General features: G+C 38.3%; 1 protein-coding gene across 1 annotated transcript in view; it reads left to right on the top strand.

Annotated features, from left to right (window-relative positions):
- The first annotated feature begins 4,139 nt into the window (after positions 1 to 4,139).
- The window catches only part of LOC128530523 (cAMP-specific 3',5'-cyclic phosphodiesterase 4D-like), a 59,016-nt gene continuing 38,884 nt past the window's right edge, over positions 4,140 to 24,271 (top strand). Inside the window, exon 1 of the mRNA XM_053504517.1 lies at positions 4,140 to 4,646. Coding sequence (XP_053360492.1) covers positions 4,318 to 4,646 — 329 coding nt within the window. The 5' untranslated portion in view covers positions 4,140 to 4,317. The remainder of the gene's footprint in view (positions 4,647 to 24,271) is intronic.

Raw genomic sequence — 24,271 nt, 5'->3', positions numbered from 1 at the left:
AACCGTATCCCTGATAATTAACGAACACTACTGGGAGTTATTGCCACATCCTCTGTACAATCCTGAAATTGTGGCGAGATATTTCCACACGTTTGAGTCATTAATGGAGTTCCAGGGAGGCCAGCATTTCAGACATGAAGTGCGCAGTCAGAATATGGCTCTGGCGTGCTGAAAAAACATTCTACCATGATGGAATCCAAGCACTAGTGTAACACTGACATACTGTACTGTAAGTGAATTAGTGTAGCAGGAGATTATAAGGAGAAATAAAGGTACTGTAGTTTGTACCCTCATGACTGTGTTCTGTTATTCTGCACAATCAAAAGTCCCGGTTTGACTTGAATGTCCCTCTGTTCAACTTGTTACAATCAATGTCAGATGCTTCTTCAGATCACAGGTAAAGATTATTATTAGTATTATATTAAGTCATTTATGGTGGATGTTTCTTTTAAAATGTTGGTCTAATATGATTTATGTGCACTATCGTTAAATGCAAATGTATCATTTCGCTTGGTAGAATAATCACCTTTCCTTAGGATTTGACTTTTATGTGTGAGCATACTTAATACAGATATATGATGCAATATACAGGGCATCCCAAATGTCTCCATACATAAGGGAAATTAACACTGGCAACAGCTTCCCAATCCCGCTATGAGAATGATTACAGTATGACCTTCTTTTGTCAAGGGCAGTCATAATGGCTGTATGAGGCGGGATAAACAAGAAAAAATAAAAAATAAAAATAATAATAATAAAAAAAAAATATATATATATATTACATTTTGTTAAAGAGTCTTAATTTGCTTTATTTTTCAGACTTTTGGAACACTGTGTATAACATACCTTCAAAACAGAACTGCAATGAGCTTTTATTGATTAGTGAAATTGATCCTGAATAAATGATTGATTTTCTATATGTGGGTAATTGCAGTAAAGAAGTATACATTTGCCATGGTTGCGATGTGTCCTTTGGGATTTTGGGGGGGGCCTAACCCAAAACACCAGAGAAGGCAACCTATTTAATTTGTCTTTTAAAATTAATAATCGGAAACCACGTTAGAATGGCAATCATAAATGAGCTTGTATTCAAATTTGAAAGACAGACTGCACACAATGTGCATGCAACTATTGATGTTTTCTAATTGAGATGTGGAATGATTGGACCATTGGGAAAATGATTACGACACATTTAACATATACTGTGGCATTGTGTGGTCTATTGATATAAATCCACTGATGTAACAGGGGTCTGTGGCTCTAATTTTAAAGATTGACTGAACCATCAAAGAATTTAAATTTGTTCATGACTTTAATCTTTTTTTTTCCCCCTGAAAGCTAAAATAAGGTTCTACTTTGTCCATGCATTTTTTATTTAATGCATGAGAATATAATCTCTGTGCAGTTTCATACAGCTGGGGGGAGGGGTTTTAATATAGAAATATAATATAAACGTACAGTTTGCTCAACCTCACTGCAAGGATATATTGGATTAGCGTTCTTGGTCGTTTCAGCTGCTGGAAAGTCAGCTTCACAGTTGTTAGGCTCCATGCTATGCTTGAACAGAGGAAGTAAAAGATAACGATGTCTGACTGTAAATCTGATAAGGAGAAAGGAAGACCAATGAACAGATTTATCATCGAATGCAATTTCATGGTCAGAGCGAGCGAAATTTTGTGCTTCAGCACCTTCTGTCAGATTACGACTTGGATTTTGCACCCACAGGAAAGCATCAGCACCTGTCACCTGCATTGGAAGGAAACTTTAACTTGATGAATTGCACCATTACATGAACTGACATGACCACCAAGAGTAGTTACCAAATAATTTGTACATTGACAGTAATTTATGACTGAACCCTATTTATCTTCAATTTAGCTGTCGTCAATAACCATAGCAGCAGAGACAATAGTTTATGCATATACTTAATGTATGCATTCATCTTCTGTAGCTCGATGGTGCATCTTGATGTTCCAGGGTCCAGTTTCTCTTGTGAACTGATTTTGATTGGTTATGCTAAATTGTCTCTAAATACTGTAGGTATAAACTTGTAGATGATGCATTCTATCCATGGCTGTTATTCTGCCTCACACAATTTGTTCCCAGGATAAACTCAATGGCTTAGTGATTAGCAATGTCACCTTGCACCTCCAGGGTCCGGGTTTGTTGTTTTGTTTGGTGGGTTTCCTTCACGTACTCTGGTTTCCTCCAACGGTCCAAAGACTTGCAGATTAGACTAATTGGTGTTCCCAAATTGCCCGTAGTGTGTGAATGCATGGGAAATAAAATGGAAATAAATACAGTGGTAATCACCTCAACGGTCCCTAGTTAATCTAATGATGGATGGAACTAATTGCATGATACTGGTCCAGGGAACACCGGTCACACACATTCACACTCAGTAACCCATGCACCTGTATGTTTTTGGAGGAGATGCTACAAAAAAACAGCAATCATTACCCACCTGCACTGGTAATCCATCAGTCTTACAACTTGCTTGCACTGTATCCATCCATCTAGGAACCTTTGTAGTCCAACTAGGGACTGTGGAGGGCAGTAGGGATTACCATTTTATTTACAGTGGAGACTTGGTAACTTGGTCTGCAAGTGTTTTGCAAGACAAAGACATTTTTTTTAAATACGAGTAGTATGCATGCACGTTGTCTGCTGAGCGTCACATGGTCACAACTGAGCCAATGGTTCTTCTCTCTCTTCCGCTGTGGGATTGTGTTTGATCCACTCCCATGCTCAGTTTCAGTGCATATGCGTCACTTGTATAGTTAACATTAGTGGGTGAAAGTTGTCCCACACAGTAGCCCCCTCCCTCCTCCTCTCCTTTCTCGTCTTACTTCAGCCACGATTTTTATCAACGATAAAGTGCAGGTTACTTTTTATTATTTTTACTTCATATTTTGTATAAATTATTTTTATATGAATATTTTTTATATTTATATTATTAATGATACATTTATATTAATATTATACAGTATTTATATTAAATATAATATTTATATTAGGTGCACGATTTATATTAAGTGCATCCTTCTGAAATGAGGGCAGTATTTCCCCCACAGGTGGCACGTGACTCACTGTCACCTTGCACCACCAGGGTCTGGTTTGATTCCTGCCTCGGGTCTGCTACTTCAGTCATACAATCTACCATGTCTACCATGGACGATTTCTCTTGATGATTAGGGAGCCTCCATAGTTTTAACACCTCCATAGTTTGAATGTTTTTCTTGGTTGTTACAGTAAAAAAACTATATAGGTGTGCATATTGCTATGCACTGGCAGTACAGTGGCTTAGTGGTTAGCACTGTCGCCTTGCCCCTCCAGGGTATGGGTTCGATTCCCGGCCAGGTTTCATTTCTGGCTCGGTGTGCATGGAGTTTGCATGTTCTGCTAATTTGCGGTCCCAATTTTTCCATAGTGTTTGAATGAGCTGGGAAGTGTGTGTGCCCTGTGATGGACTGGAACCATGTCTAGCACCTCGTGTCCTAAGTCTCCTGGGATAGGCTCCCCACCCCCCTTCCCCCAACTATGGATAAAGCAGTATAGACAATAATTGAGTATCCAGTATACATGAGTATACACATACACTCCATCTGGCTGTCATTGCGTGTTATTCTGTGTTATCTGTTAGGTGGATAGGTATGTTACTCTAAAACAGGTACAATGCCTTACCTAACAAAAAAAAACAACAACAACAACCAGAATGAACTCTGTACATCATTCACCGGCATGCGTAAGGAATGTTGTTGCTTTGATAACAGCGTTACAGGAGTCCTTTGAGACAATAGGATGAATGGTGAGTGTATGTGTGTGTAAGCTCACCTAGTGGGCGGAGCCCGAGTGCTTTGTGTTGAAACGGAGCTGCTATAATGGACGCAGCGCTGCTGAAGTGGGCGTGGCCTGTGGTGCGCCTCGGAAGGTTTATAGGCAAGCGCGCGCTCGCATTCACTTCTAAGACGAGCTGGAAGCGCGAGAGGATTATACGGACTTCAGAAACATAAAAAAAGACATATACGTGTTTCTGTAAATACCGTGGAGTTGGATTAAAACATGACTCTGAAGAGAGCAAATGGCTGTTCTTGTTTGCTCTTGCGAAGGAAAATTAAATACGCAGTGAATAAAGAATAGCCCGGTGTTATTTTAAAAAGCAGATATGTTTGCTGTTAAGTGGCTTACGTTACACAAATGACCATATATGGCCATTGAGAGGCTGTAACTTTGTGAGCGAGTCAGTTTAGTAACATCGAATAAGTTTCGCGTTGTGTGTGTGTGTGTGTGTTGGGAAACATATCCAAGAGTGCGAGTATGGATGCCGGTGGAGGTGTTACGGCTCCGTGTCTCGCTCCGAGCAGCGGGGAGAACACTCAAGCTCCCAAACATTTATGGAGACAACAGGAGCAGCTGTCTCTTCAGCCTCAGTCTCAGGCTCAGCTCCACTTCCAGCTCCAGCTCCAGCCTCAGCAGTGCCACGGAGCGCGGAAGTGCTACCGGGTGCGACAGCGCGGCTTCTCGGACAACGAAAAATATCTCAATCCCAGGAAGATGGAGCGCACGTACGCGGTGGACACCGGCGGTCGCCCCGGGCTGAAGAAATCCAGGATGTCCTGGCCATCATCGTTTCAGGGACTCCGACGGTGAGACGCGCACTTCTGCTCTTTACCTGTTTTCGCGTTCGGATTCCAACCGAACTTTCTAGAGCGACATTCGCTAAACAAACAAACAAACAAACAAAGCAAACAGTTAGAAAGAGCCTACCTTATTATTGTTCCTCTCTAGACACGTCCAGTCACGTGACCTTTCTTAAGATCTCTCCTAATTACTAACCTACATTTCTTTTCTTTTCATTTTACATTTTTAGGCTCACCTTTGCAAGCTGCTTATAGTTTTAGTTTAGTGTCATAAATATAAGCCCCCTAACACTGGTCTCTGCCACCCCCCATTCAAGCACCTGTGACTGTTATCCTCTGATACCTAATTAAAGTACTTCCTAACTTCAGGTAGATGTGATAGAGCAGGAGAAGAATTTAATCTGCAGGACAGGGGGCCAAGGTTAGGAATACATTTTAAATGAATGTGAAGGACATGGTTTACTCCTAGACCAAGGTTAGAAAGCTGTGCATTCAAAAAAAAAAATGTAAAGGACATGGTTTACTCCACGACCAAGGTTAGGAAGCTGTGCATTGAAATTTGAGGGAAATGACATATATTCTTGGATCAGGGTTAGGAACCTGTGCATTAAAATGACAAAGACGTGGGGTATTCCAGAACCAGGGTTAGGAAGCTGTGCTTTAAAATATAAAGTAAATAAGGTACTCCAAGTATACCATTGTGAACTATGCATTAAAATGAATGTAAAGGACAGGGGATACTCCAGGACTGGGTTTGGGAGGCCGTGCATTTAAATGTGATGTATATGGGGTACTCCAAGACCAGGGTTAGAAAAATGTTTAATAAAATAAATGGGAAGGACATGGGGCATTTTAAGACTGAGGTTGGGAACCCGTGCTTTTAAGTGAATGTGAAGAACATAGGGTACTCCAAGACCAGAGTTAAGAACCTGTTCATTAGAATGAATGGAAATGACATGATGTACTCCAATACCAAGGCTAGGAACCTGTTCATTAGAGTGAATGGGATAGACATGGGGTACTTCAGAACCAGGGTCGGTAATCTTTGCATTTAAATAAATGTGAAGGACATGCAGTATTCCAGGAACAAGGGTAGTATTAAGATATGCACGTCACAACATTTATCAATTTTTAAAGATATTACCAAACTGTTAATATAAGTCAACATATACGATGATTTGCTAATTGTTTGTTTTTTGGTACACAATTTACCTTATACTTCTATATTTCCTTTAGCAACTGTACTGTAGAATTTACATTTAAGTATAATTTTCCCTCTTACTTCTGCTCCTGAAATCTACTTGTGTTTGCATATTCATGGTTTTTCTGCTTTTTCTTTTTATGCCTAACTTGAAACGGTCTAAAATAGGTGTGGTAGAGCAAGAAAATGTAAACAAATGTCCAGTACAGTGCATACAGTGCAGTAGGACTTCAGGGGCCTGATTGTGAATGGATAGTCTAAATTGTGTCTAAGCATGTAAACATATACACAACCCCCTCCTGAGAAGTTATTTCAGTCATGACCTCCTTTGTGCTGAGAATGGGAATGAAAGCAATCATAGACGAGCCTAGAAGCCAGTTCATGGGCAAACGAGTCCTCTGCTTGTGTTTGCATATGTTTTGTATGCAAACAGCACCAACTCTGTCATGGCAGCTCAATTTGATCAGCACTGCCTCCTAAGGGATGGTTTTATAGACATAAAAACATCTTTAGTTTCACCTGTGTGCTGCTTCATAGTGTGTCCAAGACCCTGCTTGGCTCTACTAAGCAAATGCATCAAGGTTATATTGAGAACAAACTGAAAAATTCTGTTCTGCCGCCCATCTTTATGCCAGTAATTGCTTTTTAAGTCGATTCACAATCCATTTACTCATTACAGGAGATGATTTTTAGAGAGAATGAACCTGACACTCATTTTAGACACATTAGGTTCCCTGACTCATCCATGAGTAATATGGTACACTAACATTTTCTAAGCTATGAGATGAACCCCTGGATATATGATTGTCCAAAAGAAACAATTGGATTTTTTAAAATTAAAAGTCAGTTATTATGGCACAACTTTCCAGATAAAAGACCTCAACTATTTAAAGAAAAAAAAGTACAAAAGAAGAAATAGAAATTATTAGGGAATCACCAGGAACCAGCCCATACAATATCACGATACCTAGGTGCCTATTTCAATATCTGTATTGCAATTTTTTTTGGTATCAAGATTTTATAGATATGGCAATATGAAATAATGATCATTTTTAGATTTTGCTACAATTGTAAATAAAGCGCAAATAATTCGCTTCCACCACACTTCACACTGTGCTGCATGGCTGTGGGTATTATAGTATTATGCTGTAGGATTATAAAGGAACTGTGTGTGTGTATGTGTATATATATATATATATATATATAGTTTTTAAAAATTCATTTTGGTGTCAGTGTGTCAATAGATGAATTTGACGCACAAAGAATCACTATATATAACTGAATCGACCGCTCCATCTCTATTGATTATGTACTCAGTTTACCGGAAAAGGCATTGACAGGTTATATTCCTTAAATCCCACGATGACCTTTTTTTGACAAATCTATACTTGGAATGTTATCTTTACAATTAGTTGGTGCATTTAAAAAATGTTATGCAGTACTTTAAGATGAAGCATATGATCTAAGGTTTAAAATTTAATAAAGTAGCAGTATTAATTACCACAATGATTACAACCAATCACAATGATGGTTTAATTGTAACACTCCATTAAAGCCTTTTGTTTTTTTTATTAAAATATAAAACTCCACAATACAGATACCAAAATAATTTATATCTCACTGTTAAATAAAATATCAAATAAAAAAATGATTAATTTCTTCCATTTCATTTCTTTAGTTTAATTATCATTATAAAACAGCATGAGTATAGTTTTCTACACCAAGACATCTTTTTTTTTTTTTTTTTTTTATTAATATGAGCCTGTACCCACTGGCAGACGAATTCAACATTCCATTTAATAATTTAAAGAGGCGGTTTGTAGATCCAATATGCCCTACTTTATCAACCCTAGCAAATCATGATTGTAGAGTCTGTGCAGGAGAAAGAGTTGCCAAGCTTTTCTCCAGCTTTCTTAATATAAAATAGGAACAGAATCATCTGTCACATGAACCCTGAAGCAACACGCAGATTTATTTAGCAAAATTAAAAAGAACAAAAGACCTATGTTGTTGTCACCGTTGCATGTTGATCTGTTGAGGCAGTTATGTAATTACTTACAACCGTCAGTGCTATCATTAGATGATATGTTCTCATCAGAGATTCGAGCTGAAGTCGCCTTAATGATTTACGTTTCATTAGTAAATCACCATATCCATTCCGATATCTCAAATTTCCACTGACTGATGTGGATCCTTAATGTCGTTGTAGAACTTTTGCTGTAAAGTATAAAAGGGACTAGCAACAGTAAACAGAATCGTGGACGAGGCCGTTTATCGCCTTTCTGATGTGTTTAAGAAGACTGAGTAGACTCTCGGCTGTTACTGAGCCTTGTTTCTCACTGTGCCTGAAGTGTCTGTGTATCTGTGTGCGAGTGTGTGTGTGTGTGATGACTGAGCGAGCTGATAACAAGCTTCAAAGCATGACTTGCATGCTCTAAATATCCACCATGCATCTCAAGTGCAGGTTTACAGGCATGTTGGTTAGTGATTTTAAAACATGAGCATTTTCATTCACCTTCCACTGCTTGTTAAAGCAAATGTTTTATCAGCCAGTCACATGGCGGCAACTCTGTGCATTTGGGTAGGTAGACATGATCAGAATGGTAGACATGATCAAGAGTTCAAGAAAAGAAAAATGATTTGAATGACTTTGAGCGTGTCGTGGTTGTTGGTGCCGGAGCAGGCTGTTCTAAGTATCTCTGAAACTGCTGATCTGCTGGGATTATCACGCACAACCATCTCTAGGGTTTACGAAGAATGGTCTGCAAATAAGAAAATATCCAGTTCTCTAGGCAGAAATGCCCTGCTCATGCCAGAGGTCGGAAAAGAATAGCCAGACTGTGTCATGCTGATAGAAAGACAACAGTAACTCAAATAACACCTTGTTACACCACAGAGGTATGCCAAAGTGCATCTTTGAACACACAACACATGGAAGCTTAAAGCAGATGGGCTACAGAGGCAGAAGACCGCACCAGGTATAGCTCCTGCCAACTAAGACCAAGCAACCGAGGCTACAATTTGCACGTGATTACCGAACAATTGGAAAAATGTTGCCAGGTTTGATGAGTCTCAATTTCTGCTGACATTCAGATGATAGGATCAGAATATGTCATGAAAGCCAAGATCCATCCTGTCCTGTAGCAATGGTTCAGGCTGCTGCTGGTGTAATGGTATGAGAGAGATTTTTTTTGACACCATTTGGGCCCTTGTGTACCAATTGAGCATGGTTTACATGCCACAGCTTAGCCGAATATTGTTGCATACCGTGTCTGTACTTGTACAGTATAACCATAGAAAAGCATACCATGTCACAGAGCTAAAAATCTCAAACTGGTTCCTTGATCATGGTTACTCAAATGGCCTCCATATACACCAGATTCAGTCCAGGAGAGCACCTTTGAGATGTGCAGCCGACAAATCTGCAGAAGAAAAGAAGGAATGGGGTCTAATCCAGTACTAGTCTGGTGTACCTAATGAAATGGCCAGTGAGTGTATTCATATAATATAGAATATAGATATAAATTTTGGTGTGTTATTTATTTATTTTTTTTAAACAGAGGTTCAGATTTTTGTGGTTATTTTCCCTCTACATGGTCTTAAGTATTAACATTTTAAGTGGGGATTGTATATGGATAATCATGTACCAGTATACAGTGGTGTGAAAAACTATTTGCCCCCTTCCTGATTTCTTATTCTTTTGCATGTTTGTCACACAAAATGTTTCTGATCATCAAACACATATAACTATTAGTCAAAGATAACACAAGTAAACACAAAATGCAAAAGAAAAAAAAATCCAAACCTACATGGCCCTGTGTGAAAAAGTAATTGCCCCCTGAACCTAATAACTGGTTGGGCCACCCTTAGCAGCAATAAATGCAATCAAGCGTTTGCAATAACTTGCAACGAGTTTTTACAGCGCTCTGGAGGAATTTTGGCCCACTCATCTTTGCAGAATTGTTGTAATTCAGCTTTATTTGAGGGTTTTCTAGCATGAAGGCCAGGGGTAGCTCAGTGGTTAAGGCATTGGACTACGGTTCGGAAGATCCCAGGTTCAAACCCCACAACCACCAAGTTGCTACTGTTGGGCCCCTGAGAAGGCCCTTAACCCTCAACTGCTCAGATGTGTAATGAGATAAAAATGTAAGTCGCTCTGGATAAGGCTCAGGACTTTGACTAGGCCACTCCAAAGTCTTCATTTTGTTTTCAGCCATTCAGAGGTGGATTTGCTGGTGTGTTTTGGGTCATTGTCCTGCTGCAGCACCCAAGATCGCTTCAGCTTGAGTTGACGAACAGATGGCCGGACATTCTCCATCAGGATTTTTTGGTAGACAGTAGAATTCATGGTTCCATCTATCAGAGCAAGCCTTCCAGGTCCTGAAGCGGCAAAACAACCCCAGACCATCACACTACCACCACCATATTTTACTGTTGGTATGATGTTCTTTTTCTGAAATGCTGTGTTACTTTTACGCCAGATAAAAACGGGACACGCACCTTTCAAAAACTTTTGTCTCGTCGGTCCACAAGGTATTTTCCCAAAAGTCTTGGCAATCATTGGGATGTTTTTTAGCAAAATTGAGACGAGCCTTCATGTTCTTTTTGCTTAAAAGTGGTTTGCGCCTTGGAAATCTGCCATGCAGGCCGTTTTTGCCCAGTCTCTTTCTTATGGTGAAGTCGTGAACACTGACCTTAATTGAGGCAAGTGAGGGCTGCAGTTCTTTAGATGTTGTCCTGGGGTCTTTTGTGGCCTCTCGGATGAGTTGTCTCTGCGCTCTTGGGGTAATTTTGGTCGGCCGGCCACTCCTGGGAAGGTTCACCACTGTTCCATGTTTTTGCCATTTGTGGATAATGGCTCTCACTGTGGTTGCTGGAGTCCCAAAGCTTTAGAAATGGCTTTATAACCTTTACCAGACTGATAGATCTCAATTACTTTTGTTCTCATTTGTTCCTGAATTTCTTTGGATCTTGGCATGATGTCTAGCTTTGGAGGTGCTTTTGGTCTACTTCTCTGTGTCAGGTAGCTCCTATTTAAGTGATTTCTTGATTGAAACAGGTGTGGCAGTAATCAGGCCTGGGGGTGACTACAGAAATTGAACTCAGGTGTGATAAACCACAGTTATTTTTTAACATGGGGGGCAATCACTTTTTCACACAGGGCCATGTAGGTTTGGATTTTTTTTCTCCCTAAATAATAAAAACCATCATTTAAAAACTGCATTTTGTGTTCAATTATGTTATCTTTGACTAATAGTTAACGGTTTTTAATAAACAGAAACATTTAAGTCTGACAAACATGCAAAAGAATAAGAAATCATGAAGGGGGCAAATAGTTTTTCACACCACTGTAATTAAAATGCATCTCTGTTTACATTTACCTCTCAGGCAGGAGGATGATTGACATCTTGCAACGTCGAATCTGACTTCAGTGGCAGGCTTTTATACAAAGACAGAGTGGTCTATTATGTTACTCAGTGCCATCTTTAAGGTGAACATTTTATATGTCGAATTCTATTTTCAGAATAGTCAGTCTTATTGTAAACCAGCATGCGTTATACACCTACTCATTTATGCGCTTATCTAATCAGCCAATCTTGTGGCTGTAGTACTGCACATAAAATCATGCAGATACAGTATGGCATCAGAAGCTTCAGGTAATGTTTACATCAAACATCGGAATGTCAGTGGAACAGAAAGATGAGGCTTTAGTCACAGGATCACAGGATAAGCAAAGCTACTGTAAGTGGGTGAAGACCATGTGCACCTCAGCATCGGCATTTGCTTCTTTTTCAACGGCTACATCTAGATTGATATTGACCAGAATCTTAAAGAATTGTTTTAAACATCTTATGGAATCTATAAAACAAAGGATCCAGGCTGTTTTGTGAGCAAAGGGAATAGTATAGTGTTTCTAATAAAGTGTTCAGTGCCTGTGTGTATGTCAACATTATTTCCATGCTGATGTTTACCAATTGCATGCAATATGTAATGGAATTATGCAGGTGACATCATGCCATGCTATGTGATGTTTATAAAAAATGCAAACCAGGCACATTTTGTTTTAAGATGGTAAGATTTATGTGACTTTAAAAGAGTATATATTATAGCACACGGATGGCAGGAGCTTCGGTTAGGAGGACTGCTCAACTGGCTGTGTGTCAATAGCAACAGTGAAAACTATATTCAGATCTTTGGAAAAAACATCAGTTATAATGGTTGGAAATTTTGGTTGAGTGCACACATCCAGGCAATATTCAGAGCCAGACACTTAACTGAGTGACTTAAAGCTGCAAAGGATGGCAAGTAGAAAGTTACTCATATTTAGTGGTTGTGGATTTCAGATCACCACTTTGTGTTCCTATGGCTGACAGATTTTTTTCAGCAGAAGTGCATGTAAGATTTCCGGCAGTGTAAAGACTACTGGTCCCTTTAGTTGAAAAAAATAAATAAATAAAAAATCAGAAAATTGAAAATGCGGATGAAAAATGAAAATTCTGTTTGTAAAATTAAAATAAAAACAACAATTTTTAAAGTTGAGAACAATATGGAAAAATTAAACAATATGAACAATATGAAAAAAAGGAAATAATATGAAAAGTGAGAAAATGTCAGCCATTGGAATTAACCCTCTATCAACATTTTATTCCTCTGCCTGTCCAAACAAAAAAAAAATTACTCAGTCAGGAACAAATATTTTAACTGTTTTAACTGTAACGGATGCAGAGTCACTTATCATTTCTCAAACAATCGTGGTTCATGGTCACGACAAAGAAAACACCTAAGTAGATTGCATATTAATAATAATATAATATATAATTATATACAGTATAATATAATATAATATAATATAATATAATATAATATAATATAATATAATATAATAATAATATTAATACCTGGATGTAGGGGTGGGCGATATAACCAAAATCTTCTATTACGGTAGAAGCAATTTTCTACCTCGATAACGATATACATCACAATATAGCAATTTGTATCTGAAAATGCATAAATAAAAATTCAACACAAAGAAACTGTTTTGCATAATGTAATTTTATTTAAACTATGAATTGCTGAGATTTGCCGCATTTTTATCTGTTATCTGTGGTTGCTTCAGTTGGTCAGGTCTAGGCTCAACAACGTTATGTGGCAATAAAATGAAGTCAGCTGATGACCTGAATCTACTGAATGACAGTTTATAACATCAGTCGGTTTTCCCCCCTCCCTGATGGATAAGGATATTATTGGATGACAATGCCATGATTCATTGAGCTCAGTTTATGAAACAGTGCTTTATAAGGAATATGTTTCTTCATGTTATCACCAGAGAAGAATGCATGGAGTGATTGGACTCACCCATCATCAGTAAAAAGTAAACATTAATACAGCTTGCGAATGGAAATAAATGTAATAATGCTGTAAAAGATTGTTGATAAAATGGCAAAGTGAATTTGTGGCATATACACTGGGATAAAAATGTGTGCTTTTTTTGGCCAGGCATTATATATTGCCAGTATATTGCTGCATGAATGGGTCTAGTTGCAGTGATACAACTCACTTTACGTACTTTTATCCATGGAGTATTCAGGCTTTAAGATAAGCAGCCCCGAAACACATTAAACTAGCCACGGTAAACTGTCAGTGGTGCTAGACAATTGTTCTTCAAGTAAACTAGAATGTCAGTAGAGGATGTAATCTATCAGCAAAAAAAAAAAAAAAATCCACTAACAGCTTCCAAGAGAGATAACCCAGTAAAGAGAATACAGTATTTCTTCAGGACAGTTACAGGGACTATAAGAAAGTTCGATGCATTGAAGCTTTTCTGGCGGCTTGTGTTGCCCCAAAACATTCAGTTGGTTCTGTCTTTATGATGTTACCTGTCAGTACAAGCAATTAAGTAACACTAACAGGAATGCTGCTGTTGTAGTACTTCTCCTTATGATGTATTGTGCAGTCTGTACAGACATCACCTTCTGGGATTCAGCAGAGACTTCAGCTGCTTTTTGATTATCCATTTTTCAAACATTAGCGTGCTGGGACTGAACTTTTTTTTTTTTCCTTAGCCTTGGATTCATGTCTATTGATTCCATTGTAGTTTCTCCACCCTGCTGAGTTTACCCCAGCCAAGCGCACTGAGGGTCTGTCACACTGATTTTTATTGTCTGAGCGCAGTACAGAACAGACTGAACAATGTCCTTACATGCCGCAAAAAAAAAAAAGCAAAAAAGAATTTCAGAATCATTGCCTTTCTTCTCCACCTCATTTTTCTCCATGCTCATGATGTGTAGGTATCTGTCAGTTAGTGTGGTCCATTGGCAAAAAAAATAACAGACAGCTGAACCAAAGCCAGACGAAGCATGTGCAGAAATTTTTAACTGCTTTCAGTAATGAGTGGCTTTAGCAGGTCTCAAGGGAGCTTTCCTTTTATTCTGGTATTCTGATGCCATCTGGTAGAGATGACTCGCACAAGCCGCTCTTCATTTCATCCACCAACAGATGTTTCGTTTAAAGAGGAAGTTATTCATTAGACAGGCTGCCCCAAACATGTCTTCATTTACTATACAAGCTGCTGGAGAAAAGCTTGAAGCATGACCTGAACTGAGCTCGAGGAACATTCTTATTGATTTTGAGCTCTGGTCTCACAGGTCTCCCTGTAGCAACATGAGTTTTGTCAGGGTTTCCAGTTTCCATCTTCCAAAAGCATTCAAGTGCAATACAATACACTCATGTGTTCCCCAACCTTGAGCCCAAACCTCAATCCCTGGATCCATGAATGGGAGAAACACTAACTATCAAAGCAATCAAGACAGGAAGATGGCAATAGTGCTTAACTCTGTCATGTTGTTTGACAATCATGAAACAAGCTCTCATGGGTGTTCATCTAGAAGCACTTGTGTATTTATGAAGCTACATCCAAAAAAAGCACTGGTAATAAAGGTAATAATTAGTAGCTCCATAAACAAAGGGGTTTCCCAAACCCAATCCATGCAGAGGGAATGAAACCAGACAGATTCACTTTATTCCATTCAATTTCGGTTCTCAATTACTTTGTTTCCAGCTAGTCCTCATGATGGCTGGGACTGAGAAAAGAAAATAGGTTACCGAGTCGTAAAGGACATTCTGCTCTACTATATAGTCCTCCAAGACAAGGATAATGAGGTTAGCCACAGAAAAGCAGAGTGAGGGAGTCTCAGTTACTGTGCCATGTGGAGCAGAATGTGCAATCAAAGACGATGGGAGAGATGGCATTCAGGTGATCGAGTACCGCTCCACTTCCTCAGAAACACCTCATCTCCCTATTTTGTCCAGGAACCACCCAATTTACATAGACGTCTCTTTTCACTTTTCCTCGAAAAAGTGCAAACACTGTAATGCTGTACTGTGAATGGGGCTTAAATGTTAATTCTGTTATTAATTTAGAGTTTTAGGTTGCTGCAGAGAATTGGTGCACATTTACAGTGTGCATGACTGTCCCCTCTCTAGCCTCATTTCTTCCAATATATATTCCTTAGGCTCAGTGTGGAACATCTGTTATAGAAAAACCTTAATTTTGTGTAGCTGGTGCTCCATGACATGGTGGGAGATTGGTCCAGCCTTGTTGAACCCTGTGGACAGACTCCTGATGCTTGGCTGCACTCTGCTAGTGAGTGCGTGTGTGTGTGTGTGCGTGTGTATGTGTGTGTTTGCATCTGTGTCTATCACAACATCTAGTGTTAAGGTGTATCCCTCAGTTGTTGTTTTTTTCCTTTGCTGGCTTAAATCAATGTAGACCACATAGTTTGGTGATTCACTTTGGACGTAATGGACTTTGGACTTAAACAGCACAAATTGAAGAAACAGAATTTTTACTGGTGGAATGATGTCATTTACAGCTTTATTTTCCCCCATCTCTAAAGTTAAGTAGCATGCATAGTCCAGTAGTGGAGCATGATATAAAATAAGTTTTTTTTTTTTTTTTCTCCATTTCACTTCTGTTTATATATTATATATGTGATAACCTGGTACCTCACCATTTATAAATCATGTATAAACAATTTGGTGACTTTGAGTTAATAGTAATAAAGAGCTTCGTTCTTAAATTGTGCTTAATTACTTTCTTAGTGAAGTTAGAAATTAGGGTAAGCCTTAACATGTGGCCTGGAAAGTAATTAATGTAGTCTGGCTAAGGCTTTAAAATGTTACAATGACGTTCTATGTTTTTTTTTAATAATAGCGATCAATATAATAGGAATAATTTATTTTGTGCAATGAAATTGCTATGAAGCAATCAATTTTTAGTATGAAATCATTACCTGCCATTGAAGTTCATAATTCATTTGGGAATTCCCTAATTTTTTGCCAACTTTAGCTGCAGAGATGAACGCCCTGCTTCATACCGTAAAAGTCCTGACACATATTTGTTCTATCCATTAGCTAAACCAGCTGATAATCATTAGCACATTTCTTTAGCCAGATATGCGAGAAGTAATTATTGACATCACCTATTTTGCGCACAGAGAGAACCATAATACATAGCATATGTTGTGTTCATACTTTTGGCCACCACTGTAATACTGTGATTGGAGTAATGACTAATGCGCAAATTTTACTTTATAGATTTTTGATACAGATCTCTATGGGTTTAAAAATCGGGGCTTATCATGTGTCCGATTTGCTCTAAAATCATTAGCATTGGATTAGCAATGAAGCACTAAAGGCAGAGCTATGGAAGTATATTAGTGCCAAAATTCCTCAAAGCAAAATAGCAGGTTGAATTACATGAACTGAAAAAAACTTGCTGCAATATAAATGTTTGAATTTTTCTGCATTTCAATTTTATCTGAATTGAAAAAAATCCTTTTATAAAGATTATATATATAAGATATGTAAAAAGGATATAAGTAAAAAAATAGAAATTACAATAAAAAAAAAGAGAAATGAGGTTAATTGCAGTGCAGCCACTGATGTACAATTTCATATGTGACAAGGTCACAGTGCGACAGGTATTAATTGTTCCAAGACTTATGACTTCATACTAAATATAAAACTGAAACTGAAATGTTTTAATTGCGTTGCATGAAATAATTTTATTTTAATCAGACTGACATTAAACCGTACTATCCACACTTTACGTTTTTCTTAATTACAAAGTTTGTATTGTCACCTTTATTTATAAGCAATATAAAAAGTGTAAACAGCATGTATGTTGTTGCTGCTGCTAAGGAAATTAATCCCCTCTTGTTACTGAATGTGACTGTGCATTACCGAGCAGAGGGGTCATTTTAACCGTTTTATTGTGCAACTGGCAACCCAGCCTGTTAGTTAAGAGTGCTGCGTTCCGATCAGTAAGTAGTTTCTGAGAAGTAGACTGCACAGGGAGCAGGAAGCACACTTTAAAGTACACTGCAGCACGGACAGCCGCAATCGGCTCTCCACTGCTCTTCCTGTGATATCCCGGATGTGAAGACCTGAATTTTAGCCACCTGAATTTTGTCGACCTGAATTTTTAAGATTAAAAAATAATGAAGATTGTATTTTTAACACTTGAAAACATTTTTGAACTGCAATTTAGTAACTTGAATATTTTTGCATTGAATTTTAAATACTTGAATTACATTTTCACTTGAAATATACAACCACAATAAATTGCAGTGGCAAAAATTTCAAACATTGTAAATGCTCTAAGGATTTTTTTCAATTAAGATAAAATTGCAATGCAGAAAAATTTAAACAATTTTATTGCAGCAAGTTTTTTTTCAGTTGTAATTCAACCTGCTATTTTGCTTTGAGGAATTTTGGCCCTGATATACTTCCATACAGAGCTTAGGAGAAATAGGCCGGCACAACATAAAGGCACGTGAAAGCTGAAGACTTGTCATAATAAGTGCATGGATTACATTCATTACATAAAACCGGCCTTACGACGCACTGTAAGAGTCTGCATATTCCTGTAGATCTTACTATAGGGATGCTGCAAAAGGACAGTGTTAGACTACAGTCCAGTGAATCTGATTATGATACAGGAAGTCAATACAGTGGCTGTCACAAGTACAGTTACATGAATATCATCAGCTGTGTTATCACAATTTAATCGTAAGTGTGCATAAATAAAGTTATATTTTTAAAAAGAAAAAGGTGTTAATGTCCCCCTATGTAAAAATGACACGCTGTAGTTAATCAAATGATTAGGAACTGACATAATATGGAAAACTGTTAAAAAAAAATTATACATTACAATAAAAAAAATACATTTAGATCCCATTAAAATTAAGCACATTCATAAATTTTTTATAAATATAAGTCATATAACTTTTATGCAAAAAACTTACAATGCTGGCCAAACATAATCATTAAATCTTTAGTTCACAAGTCATGGCAATTTTTATTTTTATTTTTATTTATTCATGAAATATAACAGGTCTGGCACAAAACAAGGAAGAGTGCATAAATATGAATGAGGAAAACTGAAGAGCATAAATGAAGGCGTAGAAATAGACATTACTCTGGAAGAGACTTCACAATGAATCTACGTAGGCTTAGACATCCTAATCAAGATTAAATACAAACCATTCAGCAATCATAAGACATTAGGCAGCTAAACCCATGGCAATTTGGGTAGAGGCAACACCTAATCCAAAAAATGTGTATATGAGTATATAAACATGACCTTAAATCATGACAGCAGCATTATATATGCAGCATGCGCTAAACACTGTAGCTTATGCTGTGAGGAGGAACTTATGAAGTAAATCCTTATTTAGGAGCAGCTAATGAAGCTGGGGACCTGGGGCCAAGCACCTGGCGTTGTCCTAAGTGAGTGCTGTCCTCAGTGGAATTGCGAGGTAGAGTCACATCATATGCAGAGCAGGTCGTGGACCAATATCCTTAAGAGTGCAAGAGTGCGTGCGTGGTGGTGGAGCGACGTTCTTTGCAAAGTGGAGAAGGGAAACAGCACTCTACAAAAGGCAGGAGGCAGGCACAGGACAGCCAGGCAGACTCTGGAAACCAGCCCACCATCTGATCAGGACTGCAGTCTAGGTGCTCGAGTGGGTTTGTTTGGACAGGGGTCAGATGGCTTGGGGTTCTTAGCAGGATGTGACCGACTGATGACAGCGTCTGCAAATTCATCAGGTGGCGGGACAAGGAATTCATCCGGTGTCATTGTGAAGACATCATCCATGTAGTCAGAAAGTGGACTGCCGCTGTTGTCTGCAAAGTCAGGAGGTGGTGTAATGACCTCATCCATTAGGTTAGGAGGTGGTACAGTGATGTCCTGCCCAGAGTCTGGAGTAGGACTGGATTGGATACCCTCGTTGACCTTGAGCTTTGGCTTGGCTTGAGAGGCTGCTTTGTCTTTCTTGTGTTTGGGCTTAGCTGAGGAGCTCATCTCATCTGTCCTGTGCTTGGACATGGTTTGAGACTTCACTCCCTCTCTGTCTCCAGTCGTCCTCTCGTTGTTGTAGCCTGTGTTTGACCGACTAAGTCCGACCAACATGCACGTTAAAGCTCCACCCAAAAAGAATTTGAAGAGAGTTTTCGTACCTGTGCAGTGAAAACTACTTCTCCGGAGGCTAGAAAACTGCTGTGTTGTCCAGGCTTGGTTGTCCTTGCGAGAACAGGGTTTCAACACCTTGATGTGTTCTGCCGGTAAGCTGTGATAATATAACCCGCACTCTGTCTCTCTCATCAGGCTTAGGATACACCAAGTGCAACCAGTACAGTTTGCACTGCAAGATTAATTTGTCTGGTGGAAACTCGATGCCATCGTGTTCGCTCGGTGCAACCCAGAGAAGTGAGAGCAGGAAATACACAGAGTCTCATGCTGGCATAGAAAGAGCAAGAGGGCGTGGCTTTCCAGACTTGTCAGAGCTCTCGTTTGCAAATCCCTAACCCTAATTCAGTACATCCTCCTTTGGTGAAGTCAGTGTCAGCACTTTGCAACAGCCAGAGTTAAAGCTGTTGGTTTAAAGTGGCAAGCTGCATTTTAACTTTTTTTTTTTAAACCAAAAAAATGAAATGGTTGTTTATAGCAGACGTAATTAGCAGACTTTTTCCAAAATCAAGTGTGATTTTAAGTTAATAAAATAACACTGTAGAATTTATTTTAACTTTTATAGGAGATTACATAAAAAAAACATTATTTTTTAACATAAGCTCCTTGCTTTTTTATAAAAAAGCTTTCATAAGTGTGCAGAACTGCATTTTCCCAGCTGATGGTTGATTTTTAAACTTTTCCTTGGTCGCGATTGAGGATGTTTCCATTCCATACACTGCCGTTTACTCTCCGGCTGGTAGGATGAATCCATGTCTCGTCACCAGCAATGATTCTCTTTAAGGAGCTATCACCTTCTTTAGTGTATTGATCCATTTTGTTTGCAAATATTCAAACGCTTCTACTTAAGCTGTTTCAGTAGTTATTTCAGCACCAGGTACATCATTAGACCCCCCAAAAAACTAATCACCGCACGCTGTTTTTTTTTCATGTAAATCACTAGTGGGGTATTCCATTTTTCCTCACACCGCAGCAAGCAAATGAGCTGATGCAACGCGTCCACACCTGCACAGCAGGGACTGGGAAGATGGTATCCTTGATTGGAAAACGCTGATCAGACAGTGCGGCCAAAAGAAGGTTAAATATAACTAGAGTGCAAAAAAAATTTGACTTACCCTCGTATGTGATTGGAGGACAAAAACTGTTTAGGTTGTGGCCTCAGCACACATATTGAGCAGTTGAGAAAACCATTGGAAAGTTGCATTTCATTTTCTAGATTGTGGAGGGCAAAGCTTCCTGGACATACAGTAGTTCATCCAAATGTCACCCTTACCTTCTTAATGATTAAAGACCTAAACTTGTGGAAACAATCTTTACATTGAGAATAATCTATTGCTCAAAGTTCTCCCCTTTTTTTCTGTTTTGGTCCTTTGAATATAACACGCTGCTTTCATTGCCGCCTCATTGTATTGAAATCCTCATCTAAAAATAGCTCTGTGAGTTGTTTCTCATGTTTCAGATTGCTTCCCTTCCATGATATAACCAGATAATAATGTAAAATAATATCCAGCATACCTGGTAGATTTGATTGCATGTGTTTCAGACAGGGACAGTAACGTCATCCCTTCTTTTCCACCAAATGCTATTTTAAAAGGAGCATTATTACCATTAGTAAAATAAAGGCACGCTTGCCAAACCTGTGAAGTGAGAAAATGAGTTCTGGAAACCTTAGTAGCCTGTATGCCCTGATTGGTTGTCAGGATATGTGTTTGAAATTTTTAATTTTGTATGTGTTGCATGCATATTTTTGCTATATATTGGAAAACTGAATAAAAACGAGAATTACATAGAAGGAGTCTCCAGTGTCAGCACTTTGTAACAGTCTCCTTGTTAACGCTGTATTTTTTCACTCTTTCCTGGTAACATCTGTGTTTTCAAGAGAATTGAGAAGGGGAGATTTTTAAAAGGGGAGAATCACCCTGTTTAGTATAACTAAATGAATAAAAATGTGTATTCGTAAATAAAAAGGAAATTGTAAATGTTGGGAAATTGCTGTTTTTTAAGAATTAATCACTTTGGGACATGCCGCTCCCTTTTAGTTGAAAATAAGACAACATTCAGAAGCAACATGATGTCTCTGGGTTTTGATTAAAAGTTCACACGATTTTATTGGCTTTGTGATCCTGCACAACAGACCCAGGAACATGCACCGCAATGCAAGAAAGGTCAAGTTACTGTCAGTCTAGGTCCTGAATATAATCTTGGTCTTAGCGTTCCATATTGATAAACTGTGGAAAACAATCTTGATCTCTGTCTCCATCTCACTGTCTGCTTCTCCACGTCAGTAATGATCCTCCTCGGGAGTCGAGCGGCTCAATTAGGACAGCACCGAGCTAAAGTGATTTTATTTGTCTCGCTAGGGAGATGTTGTGCAAAATACTATTCAATTATGCACTATGTAGATTAGATGCAAAGACACTGTATAGGCTTCAGTGGTTTGAGACCATAAATATTTATGAGAGATCAAGTGTTCCAAAGTGAAATTAATCTACTGGGGTGTGAATTGCTTTAAAAGAAGAAGAAGAAGAAGAAGAAGAAAGAAAACCATGTCCATTTTTGTTTAAAAAAAATTATTTACAGGTATTTATTTACTTATTTATTTTTACGTTATCTTACTTATGTTAACTTAATTTCTTAGTTATTTGTATCAACATTTAAGATACTGTATGAGACATATGAGACACAAATGGTTTTGCTCCATGTTGAAGAATTGAAAATGTGCCTGCTGTTGAGATGCACAGGGAATAATAAAGAGGAAAATCACCAAGGACCTCCCAATACAACCTTATCATGATACCCATGCACAGATTTAACTTGTAGTGCTATTCTATAAGTATCACGATTTTATAAATGTCCCCATTTGGTATTAAACACATGATGCTGTGCTGTGAGAATAGTTTAGAGTGTACCACCTTGCAGGATCATAGAGGAATGGCAACCTTATACCGCTTTGAATGCAAACAAATATACGTTTAGAGAAAAGACAATTTTGGCATCAATTTGCCACTCAAAAGAATCATGATGGGTAACTGAGTCGAATGACATCTACATGTGCATTGATTTTAATACTACACAGACATATGCAATAAGTAAATCAGATTTTGATCCAATGTCTGCAGCAAAATGTAAGTTTTTAAGAAAGGAAGGTTTAACTAAAGTATTAGTACATGACTATACCTACTGTACTTTTACTCAGCAGCTCTTCAAACAGCATTAAGATTTTTTACAAATAACTCTGGGCAAAAATCTGGTGTTTTATCCTTTCTTTAAATTGAACTATAATTCTGTTAACAAGCAGTATTTAGGGGTATTTCATGATTCTGAGCTATGTGTTTCTGGGACAGTCCACCAACAGATTGAGAATTGGACATTTATTTGGCATTTTCCCTTTGACACAAGCTTTAAGACGAACATATTGCGATCTAAAAGGAAGGAAAGGAATAACAGTCATAATAACAGCAATATGTTTATATGCATATATTTTATTATAAAAGTACTATCTATTTATATTTAGTCCTTGCATGTCTGTTCATGGGTGTCACAGTGCTGTTACTGTATGTCTTGTGCTTAGATGTTTTTGAGTGACAGTCTCTTTTTGTCTGTTTTTCTCTCTTATTATGTGGAATTTCTTCGGTCACTTCCTGATTCCCAATTACACCTCAAAGGTAAGACTGTCTACAATTGATTTGAAGTTATTAAGCAGCTTTGGTTTTCTTTCATTTTTGTGTCTTGTATAGTTCCTTCCCTGTTCAAGAAAGGGCATGTTGTTTTGTGATGGTGATCCTGGCTGTCAAGAAGTTCTCGGCTTTATTAAAAGCCCGTTGTTTGGACATAGGAGACCAGGCGTATTTTAAATGACGCTGACACTCGCATTTATCCACGGCAGCAAAGGCTGGGCGTGCAGCATACATTATTCAGAAGGAAGGAAATCATCATGTCGAAATGAAATGTGTTTTAGTCCAGTTTTTTTCCTCAACTTTAATGAAATCATTAACACAAGCTTCATTTTTATCCGTGTTGCCGGGCCGGCTGATAGGCGCTGACTGTAGCTCCTGGCAGTATGCACGATGAAGTCTGTCTCATCGACACGTGGGTGTGGAAGAGATTAATAGCTGGGCATGGAATTCAATATTTGCAACTTGCCAGGGAGTATAAAAAAGGCATGCTGTTTTAAAAAAAGGAAAAAAAATTAATATTTAGTTATGCACTGCCTCCATATTGATGCCATGAATCAGGATTTGTTTTCTTTTCCATTGCTGCATCATTTGGAAATGTTGATGAACTCTATTCGACCCATAAAGCGTTTCTGCACCGGTGGGGACCGGAACACAGTGTCCAACATGTTCAAGTGTGTGGATGGTCACAGCAGGTGTGTTTACAGCTGTTTTCAAGGATGCATGCTCCAGTCAGGCTTTCTGCCGATACTCCTGCTTTGCATCATCCTTGAATTGCAAAAGTCTCTGTAGGGCTAAAGAGAGAGAGAGATGAAAAAAATAAATGAAAAAAGGATCCTAGGCATACACACTCCAATTGTAATAAAGGTTGACCTCTTTATTTCGGTTAACAATGTTGGAGTTTTGGACCAAAAAGCCGAAACAGATTCATACCATCAGCTCCTGACAGAGAAGAGATTAAATCATATTTGAACAAAACACTTGGACGACAAAAGCGGACCATCAAAAATCCGTAGGTGGAAGCAAGACTATGTTTATTTTGCCACAACTTTACCAACTGCAGTTTGTGCTCTACTTTAGATTTCTTCAGCAGTGACTTTTTAAAACCCCTGGTTTGTTCTGTGGTCGAAAAACTAGCTAAAATCATATAAATCATAACCAGTGTTTAGACGTCAGGTTGTCCTCAAGGCCATGGCTGGCTGGAGCTGTATGAGGACACAGAGTG

Source organism: Clarias gariepinus, chromosome 9, assembly GCF_024256425.1.
Source record: "Clarias gariepinus isolate MV-2021 ecotype Netherlands chromosome 9, CGAR_prim_01v2, whole genome shotgun sequence".
NCBI classification, from domain to species: Eukaryota; Metazoa; Chordata; class Actinopteri; order Siluriformes; family Clariidae; genus Clarias; species Clarias gariepinus.
This window is presented reverse-complemented; position numbering and strand designations above follow the sequence as displayed.